This window comes from Gossypium arboreum, chromosome 10 (genome assembly GCF_025698485.1).
Source record: "Gossypium arboreum isolate Shixiya-1 chromosome 10, ASM2569848v2, whole genome shotgun sequence".
Classification (NCBI taxonomy): Eukaryota; Viridiplantae; Streptophyta; class Magnoliopsida; order Malvales; family Malvaceae; genus Gossypium; species Gossypium arboreum.
In genome coordinates, this window is record NC_069079.1 from 48,708,617 (window position 1) to 48,718,493 (window position 9,877).

Sequence of the window (9,877 nt, forward strand, 5' to 3'; positions counted from 1 at the left end):
CGTAAACCCAAACACACCTTAAAACCATCACACTATCTCCCTCAAACACAAACACAAATAAATTTTTTTGTCTAAAAATTTCAACACTCAACAAAAAAATTTAAAAGAGAATTTTTTATTTTGTAATGGATGGTGGCTGAGAGAGTTAATGGAGTAGGGGGAGCAAAACCCCTTTTTATATAGGCAAACGAGGGGGGAATTTAAGAAAACATAGGATAGGATGTTTGAAAATTATCCCAAGATTCCTAGGTTCTAAAAATTTTTCACGAGTTAAGGATAAGGTTGAAAATGGGAGGGAAGAAAATGCCTGCATTTTCAACTAAGGTGGCAAAAGAGTTGAAGACCAAACCATGCAAGTTCTTCGTTAAATGTTGAGGATTTACAGGTTGGAATAGAGTTTTCCTCGAAAGATGTTTTTTTTGTTGCAGTGAAGTGGTATATAACATAAAGCATAGGGTGAACTTTCATGTTACAAAATCCCAATTAGAAAATTTTGAAGTCAAGTGTGCAATATGTAACAGCAAATGTCCATGGAAAATCATGGAATTTGTGAGAAAATAGATAAGGTTCTAGACAATTAAGAAATATAACGCTCTACATACTTGTGTTGTTGCAGCTATGTAATAGGATTAATCCAAATTAGATTCTGACATGATCTTTGACATTATTTTACCTATGGTGAAAGGGAGTCCTAGGATTCCCGTGCCAGTTTTGATTATCAATATCTATCGTCAGTATGATTACACCGTGTCGTACTACAAGGCATAAGTTGCAAAACAGAAGGCTATGGAAAATATGCATAGTGGGTGAGATAAATCGAAAAATGATTTGTGGAAATGGTGTCAGGTATTGAATCAGTACGTCCTAGGTGTCGTAACCGATCTGCAAATGGAACTTGCATATTATGGCGATCGATTGGTCTTAAGGAAAAGAGTTTTCCATAATTTTTTTGAACATTCAAGGAATGCATTGCATCATTTCAGTATTGTAAGTTATTAGTCCAAATTGACAGCATATTCATGTATGAAAGATATGAGCATATGTTATTGTTGGTTGTTGCAGAAGGTGGCAATCGAGAAATCCTTCCAATAGCTTTTACAATAACATGAGAATTCGTTGATGATTGAGATTTCTTCTTGACTAACTTGAGAAGGCATGTTATGCCACAACCCAATATATGTATAATTTTTTATAAGGGACCCAAAATACAGGCCGCAATTGAATGGCGTGTCACACACCAAGTCTGGTGTATCCGAGAATAAGGTGTGTAGTTGTGAAGTTATCCATTTGGCGTGGTATAATCCACCAATTAACATTCTTATGGTGAATTAGAATTGGCATATTGTATCCATCGTAGATGTATTTAAAGGTTTTATATCAGGTTATCTTGCTATTAAGGAAAATAGTATGAAAAGGGAAGAGTAAGACGAGTGAGAATCACCACTAAAGGTATAGTACGCCTAGTTACCTGAGCATAGTGCAAATGAGTTTTGTAACATGATCTGGTTAGGAACCAACCGGATTGACTAATCAAACATCATTTGTACATGATTTTCATATATGCTTCTCTCGGATCTTGTAGGTCATTTATTAAGACAAAATCTGGACATATTTGACACTTGTCAAGTATTAAAGGGAATTGAGGGTATATATATGGTGAGAAGAGTTCTTCTAGAGGTTGAGTCAAATATTGGAAAATAGGGCTGTAAATGAGTAATTTAAGTATGTGAGTGTCATAATCAGATTTTTATTTTATTATTTAGCTCAAAACAAAATTTAATTTTGAGGTCTAATTTGGAAAAAAATGGATTTTAATTGATTGGATTGCATGAACTATGCTGACGAAGTTTACAAACTAAAACACAGATATAAAGTATGAAAATATGAGTTCTCACCAGTCCTAAATGAAAGTATGTTGTCGCCTATATTGAGCACTCTGTTCGAGTTAATACTGAATGTTTCGTTGCGTTGCAAGCCAAAAGATCGATCGAATTCTACTCGGATACATAACAATATGGATATTCGGGAGAGGATAAACCAATTGAGGTTATGTAGTTATTGTAGGAACCTAGAGCATACTAAGCCGACATGTCCATACTTGGAGGAAAGATTGAGGACAAGACCTAATTAGCACATTTATTCTTTTTTTTTATAGACAATTTGTTCATTTTTTCATTACTTCTCATTTTTTGTAAATTGTAAATATTGATATATTATTTATGTAAAATACAGTAGAATACAACAATATAAATAATTTTTTCATTTTCTTCATAGACTGTAAATAAATAAGTATATACTATTTATATGAAAAATACAATAGAATACAATTTTAATTTTTTCTTAATTTGTAAATAAATATATTATTGATGTAAAATACAATATAATAACTTTTTATATAATTGGAATAAGTACATTATGGATGGGAAAATACTACAATACAAATTAAAAGTTAACAAATAAATGATGATTTACATGACAAATTTTGAATAAAAAAAAAATAATAAGCTTCGTCGGGTCAAATGCGTGCCACAACATAGTGGGTGTCGGTTGCGAGGAGGATTTCTTTATAGTTGGGGTTCCGACTCATCATCTTCTTCATCTTCATCTTCACCTCGAGCTTCATATTCATTTTCATCTCGTTCTTCCATGGTTGAGTGTGGTGTCGTCCTAGGTTGCCATCATATATTGTTAGTTGTAGTAATAGGTGGTTGCGAAGATAAGCCACATCGGTAGAATAATGATCCTGAGGGTGTTTGCAACACCATCGAAAAATAAGTGTATGGTGTGGCATAACCCAGTTGCAGATAAAATGTTGGAATTGTCAAAGATCGAAGATATATCGGTGTTGTTGTTGGCATTGACGCTCTATATGGTGTTAGGGATGGAGGTGGTGCAAAAAATAAACCTGTAGAAGATGTTAATACATGGTATGGTGGTTCATAATGTTGTGTTTGTGTAAAAAAAAATGGGTTAGTGAAAGCACTAGAATAATATGAACAATACTGATTGGGATGTGGTGCAGCCTTAGTGCCTCGTATGGGTTGGAGTTGATGATGACTCCATCAAAGCATGTACTCTCGACCTAAGATTCATGTAGAGGGTCGTCTTGGCCTCCTACGACAATGTTGTTTACTCTTTTCCTCCTCAAATAGTAAATATGACTTGCCGTGATGTTTAAACATGCCATGTAATTCGAAGAGGTCACCAAATCCGATGTGATAATTGACTCGCGGATAAATATGAAATCATACCTATCCTCCCAAATGTAGATATATTTGACGTGGATTTTTGCCCAATCTTTGTCTATTCTACCTCACAAGTCGACCTTATGTAGTTCTTCGATGTCTTGGGGTGACGATGAATACTTTACCTAAACCTAAACTGGTACATCACTCGATTGGATTTGTGCATCTCAACTATCGCGAAATCTATCAATGGCACATTGACGTGCCAGATATTGCGATTGGCCAAAAATTTGACCGAAATGCATTCTTGAATTCTGGTATCAGCGTATGGCATCCATTCAAACTATAATACAACATTATAAATTTTATTAAGTACCTAATACTAAAATTCAAATCCTTACATAAATATTATATAATTTAAAATTTCAAAAACTAACATTCGCTTTCGATCGTTGATCTAACAGTAGTCGGATATCTCTGAGCTCATCCTTTATACCCACATAACTTACCTTATTGTTCGATCTATTCAAACAATATGTTATTTCAAAATTATAATAATGAAGAATATTATGATAACTATATCATCAAATTAATTTTAGCTTACTACAAGTCGGAAAGAGTAAAGGATGCACTCGAGGACATAAAAATTATAGTCGATACCATGGTCATGACTGAAGATGCAACCACAAATTTTAATTTTTTTTGTGGTTACATCGCCCTACACATCTCTCGATACAATGTCATCAACACCGCTGATCCTTAACTGAGTCACTTCGCTTCTTTCAAGTCGACGAGTTGTAATAGCCACCTTAAATGTACCAGATTTTGAGATTTATCAGGCATTAGAAGACCCCTGATTAACCTCAGGATGAATGCTCAGGAGAATTGTTATCTTTCAATAACACTCGCAAAGTTATCGATATAATTGAAATTTTCTTCCAACAATTTCATCTCTATTTGGCTACCAAAAAACTTGTTTGGAATGTTTTCTAATAGTTGCTCACAAATTGCTCGCCAACAACTACTACCCATCCACCGGCAAACCGAGTTGTAAAGCTATGTCATCGAGTGTAATTGTACACTCACCGCACAGAAGATGCAATGCGTGTGTTTCGGGTCTCCATCTTTTCATCGAAGCACTGCTAGGTGTAGGATCCAATTTAGTCCCCTTGAGCATACGAGACACGTGCAAAAATCTCGCCTCTTGCAAGTGTTGTTCAATAAAACACAGTGCACTCATAGTTAAATTGTATATGTACGTCTCTAAAATTATATCTTCAGTCTGATTATATAAACATAAAAAAATTATAAAATTAATAATGTTAACAATTAATAATGAACTTAATTAAAATTAAAAATTTTAATAATATTTTCTTACCATTTGCAATTAGAGGCAGAGAATGTATTTGTCATCCAAACGAATAAGTGAAATTGTCATTATAAAAGTCAATTAAAAACAAAGAAATTACGAAATATAAAATTAAAACAATAAGATTTTGAGAGAAATTGAATGAAAAAATGATAACTAAATAGTTGAAAGAGTTTAGAGAATAGATGAATTGAGAGAATTAGGAGCATAAAATTTGAACGTAAAAGAAAGGAAATGACTCAGGTTTATATAGCAAATAAATTAGCCGCTTTTAATTGTTGGAAATAATTTTATCATCAGGAAAAAGACGAAAAAACGTCATACTGGACATGTTTTCTATTTCTCTCTCCAGAATCAACTTATTTCCCTAATTATCGAAAAAATTAATCTAAAACCCTAAATAAATTTTAAATTCGACATATTCTGTCTAATTACACTTAAAAATAATAATGTAAATCCCACTCATCTTTTCTTAATAAAACTCTAATTTTGTGTTTAAATATAAATTCTCCACAATTTTGTAAATATTGTGGAGCTAATTTTATTCATAAAATAGTTTCCACACTTAATACTTATTTTGTCATTTATACTATACATAAATTCTTAATTCAATATTTTAAAATTTATCATTAGTTTAATATCTAAAATTTTATATGGTCATGATAGGTCCTTTTATTATTATTATTAAAACAGTAATGAATGATGAAACATCATTACGTGTAAAAGAAAAACAAAAGATGAGTCAAAATTTTAAGTGTTTTTATTTTTATTTTTTATACATGTATCTTTTTATGTGGTGTGTTGTTTTTTAATAGAAAACACGAGATATCTAAGTAACAAATTAATAAAAAGAAAATGAGAATTTGTGTATAGAAATAGTATAAGGGCAAATAAGTACTAATTTTTTTCTGTGATTTCTCAATTGTTTTCCTTATCCACAAAAATACAGGCAAGATACGTGAGTGGTCCATCGTGAAAACAACTTAACCCAATCAATCCTCCATTTATAGGAGCCTCGATCTGAATTCATTTTCAAGATCAAAAGGAAACGATGGATGTGAGGGTGAAGCTTTTAATCCTTTTGGCAACCTCGCTCTTGATTTACTCGCTCATAGTTTTACTCAAAGTCCTGTATGACTACTGGTGGGTGCCTCTCCGTATACAACACTTCTTGAATTCACAAGGACTTAGAGGGCCTCCTTACAAGTTCATCCATGGATGCAACAAACAAATCAACAAAATGAGAAGTGAAGCATTAAGCAAACCTATGGGGCTGACACATGACATACTTCCCAGAGTTTTCCCTCATTATTACTCCTGGATCAACTTATACGGTGAGTGACAAACATCAAATCAAATGCTTTTTTTTTCTCTATGATTCTAGCTTCTAGTTTCCAGAAATAATTGGTTTTTTCTTTTCTTTTTTTCAATTGAGTTGATTAGGAAAGAACTATCTTTCTTGGGACGGTGCTCAAGCTCAGGTGGTGACTACTGACCCAGAACTAATAAAAGAGGTTCTTAAAAATAGTGAACAAACTTTTCCGAAAAGGGAACCCCCTATTTATGTTGGCAGGCTATTGGGGGATGGGCTTGTTACAACTGAAGGAGAAAAATGGGCGAAGAAGAGGAAGTTGGCCAACTATGTTTTCCATGGGGAGAGTTTAAAGGTAAAATCTTGTGGGTGATTTGAGTTATTAATTCTTGGTTACATTTAACACATTGGAGGATGGTTTCGGCAGAACATGACTCCAGCAGTAATTGCCAGCGTTGAAACAATGCTAGACAAGTGGCAAGAGAAAGAAGGAGAAGAGATCGAAGCGTTCCAAGAATTTAGATTGTTGACTTCAGAAGTCATATCAAGAACAGCTTTTGGTAGCAGTTACTTGGAAGGAGAGAAGATCTTTTACATGTTGCAGAAGCTCGCAGATATTGTGAGCCGCAATGCAAACAAGTCTAGGATTCCAATCCTCAGGTATGTTTGTTTATGTTGGTTGAGTGTTAAGGAGATTAGTACAGGTCTTGAATTTGAACCTTGTTACTGTTTGATGGCATCGATTTGATTTTGCAGCAAGTTTTGGAAAACTGACGATGACATAGAGTCAGAAAAACTTGCTAGAGAAATACAAGATTTGGTGATAGAGATTGTGAAGAAAAGAGAAAACAAAGTTGCGAGTGGAGGAGCAGAGAGCTTCGGCAGTGATTTTCTGGGATTATTAGTAAAAGCGTTTAATAATCCAGATGAAAAAAACAAGATTTCAATGGAAGATTTGGTTGATGAGTGCAAAACATTTTATTTTGCCGGACAAGAAACTGTTAATGCCTCGCTTGCTTGGGCAGTGCTGGTTTTAGCTATCCATAGAGATTGGCAAGACAAAGCAAGAAGAGAGGTGATGGAGATATTCGGTAGCCAATATCCACACTCCGAAGGCCTTGCCAAACTCAAAATCGTAAGCAAATTGGCTTAACTGTACCTGTATTGTTGTTTCTCATTTAAATGAAACTGAAATATAACTTTTGCAAACAGATGAGCATGATCATTAATGAAACTCTACGATTGTATACTCCCTTAAACGGGTTGTTAAGAAGAGCTACAAGACAAGTTCAAGTGGGAAAGCTAGTTTTGCCTGCTAAAGTAGAAGTTTTGATCCCAAACATGGCACTTCACCATGACCCTCAGTTATGGGGAGACGATGCCCATGTTTTCAAACCGGAGAGGTTCGAGGAAGGGATCGCAAAAGCTACCAAGTACAATGCGGCTGCATTTATTCCTTTCGGAATGGGACCTCGAGCTTGTGTCGGGATGACCTTTGCAATCAATGAAACAAAGACTGCTCTTTCCATGATTCTACAAAGATACACCATTTCTCTCTCCCCTGCCTATGTTCACTCACCCACACCTCGTATCACAGTTCAACCACAACATGGGATTCAAGTTGTACTGAACTCACTGTCTAATGATGCTTAAACTAGGCGCTGTTGATCTGTAACGCCGTAATCAATAAGTAAACTCTAGTGTCGGATTCTAGTAATGTTTGTTCAGTTTGACCTGCCATGCACTTTGCCAATTCCCTATGTTCGCATGTTGAATATGTTAGGTTGTAGAATTATTCGAGTTCTTTATTTTCTCTAAAATATATGTAAATGCTTCTATTAGATCCGGAGATCTGATATGAGAACATGTCCAAATATATTAGGAGACTTCAAGAAGTTTAGTTTAATCGTATTAATTCAATTTGGTAACATTACAAGAAAGCAGTAGCATACATATCAAAATTTATTATACTATATCTCTTAAGAAACACCCAATGAAGTTGATGATAAACACGAAAAATACTAAGCAATTTAGTTATTGAGTAAACTCCTTATAACTATTGTCGAAATTATTTTTATTTTGAAAAATAGAGATCGACTTTAAAACGAGATATGGAGTCGCCACCAATCCTTTTTGTTTAGGTGTGATCGGGTCACCTTGTGATCGATCATTTTAATAAAGTATTTTGATTTATTAAAACAACGTTTTTGATCTACGAAAAACTAGAAAACGGATTTGGGAGTCAGTTACGCGCGAGGAAGGATTATCACCCTCGCAACGCCCAAAATTAGTACCGTATTGATCAATTAACGTCCTAAAGTAAAAAATTTGGAAGAGATTTTAAAATATAATTCATTTGAAAGTGCTTAGATAACATGAATTGGATGTCGAGATTCTCTTGTTTAGAAGGAATAAAATATCATATCCAGCACGATTGGATATAATATTTCGAACCCTCGACACAAGATCAATCTCAGGATTTCCAAAACACATGCACTTAAAACTAAAAAAGGATATTTGGCTATTCGGCCAAACGATAAACCGAAACCCAGCACGATTGGGCACGATTTACCGAATTTCCAAATACAAAACATTGCCTCATTTTAATTTAAGAAAACATGGATGAAATTTCAAAAGGATATTCTGTATTTTAGTCGAATGAAAAATTGAAACCCAGCACGATTAGGCACGATCTCTCAAGCTCCCCAAATACGAAATATTGCCTAGTTTTAATTTAAGAAAACATAGATGTAATTTCAAAAGGATATTCCGTATTTTAGTCGAATGAAAAATTGAAACCCAACACGATTGGGCACGATCTCTCAAACTCCCCAAATTCGAAATATTTCCTTATATTGAAGGGGGCTCAAGTTAACAATTATAAAAACCGAGTCAAAATATACTTGTTTGATTTGTTTGGAGATAAAAGATAATCGACATTTAGAGAATATGGGAATCATAATCATGATGCAATACCAAGAAATAAAACATGATTACATGCACCAAACTTGACTACTGATAGCGACACATGATGTGCAAAACAATATAAAAACTAAAAGTCAATGCGATATAATCGATCTAAAGACTATTAAAATGTACAGAAGGATACACATACTAGGATTCAAGATAACTTATATGCATATAAAAACTAATAGTATATGAATGATTATTTAAAATATATAATATGCAAGAAGAAATTCAAAATAAATAATATATAACATAATCTCAAATAAAACAAGTTGATTTGACTAACAATATATATATATGAAAATGAAAAATAAGGTAAATAATATATATACGAAATACTAATATGTGAAAGTATTATAAATTCCCAAAATAATAATTAAAATAGGATCCTTAAAAACAAATTATGCATAATAAATTTAAAAGAAAATATATATATACAATAAATATAAAAGAAAATATTTACATAAAATAATATGAAAACAATAATGTATATAGAATAGAGCTAATTTTATCATAAATTGTATATGTATAATAACAAATAAGAGCTATTTAAATGTAATATCATACAAAATTTTAAAATAATATTATGTAAAAGAAATTTTAAAAATAATAATTTTATAGTCTAAACAAAAATAACAACGTAATTCATCAAAGTAATTCAAAATGTATGTATAAAAAAATAAAAGATGAATGCCGAAATGAATTTAAAGAAATAATGAACTATACAAATTAAAATGAGAAAACAACTTAATTGAAATAAAAGCAAACTAAGAGAGACAATTAACAAATAAAAAAACCATTGAAATTGAAATAGGGACTAAAGCGCAATGCATGCGAATGTATAAGGGCTAGAAATGAAAATGTTCCCAACCCCAAAAAACAACACTCATGCTCGGACTAAATTGGAACGATGCACAAACTTCAGGGCAAAAATGAAAGAAATAAAATAAGGTCAAATCAAGGGTGGCGCAAATAAGGAGGGACTGGCTGCGCAAATTATCCATTTAAAAGGAACATGCGCGGTTCCAGCCTATATTCAACGTA

The 9,877-nt window shown here is 33.0% G+C and overlaps 1 protein-coding gene across 1 annotated transcript; it reads left to right on the forward strand.

Moving 5' to 3' along the window:
* Positions 1-5,446: 5,446 nt before the first annotated feature.
* LOC108465394 (cytochrome P450 CYP749A22-like) lies at positions 5,447-7,806 on the forward strand. The gene is made up of 5 exons (XM_017765724.2): positions 5,447-5,888; positions 5,998-6,221; positions 6,294-6,526; positions 6,623-7,001; positions 7,079-7,806. The coding sequence occupies exons 1-5, from the start codon at positions 5,606-5,608 to the stop codon at positions 7,517-7,519; spliced, it is 1,560 nt and encodes a 519-aa protein (XP_017621213.1). The 5' UTR covers positions 5,447-5,605; the 3' UTR covers positions 7,520-7,806.
* The last annotated feature ends 2,071 nt before the right edge of the window (positions 7,807-9,877 follow it).

What these genes read in the sequence shown, in the direction of transcription:
- LOC108465394 (XM_017765724.2), top strand. Translation starts at nt 5,606, where the DNA reads ATGGATGTGAGGGTGAAGCTTTTAATCCTTTTGGCAACCTCGCTCTTG. An exon ending in CTCCTGGATCAACTTATACG is followed by an intron (nt 5,889 to 5,997) that starts GTGAGTGACAAA and finishes TGAGTTGATTAG; the next exon opens with GAAAGAACTATCTTTCTTGG. An exon ending in GCCTTGCCAAACTCAAAATC is followed by an intron (nt 7,002 to 7,078) that starts GTAAGCAAATTG and finishes TTTTGCAAACAG; the next exon opens with ATGAGCATGATCATTAATGA.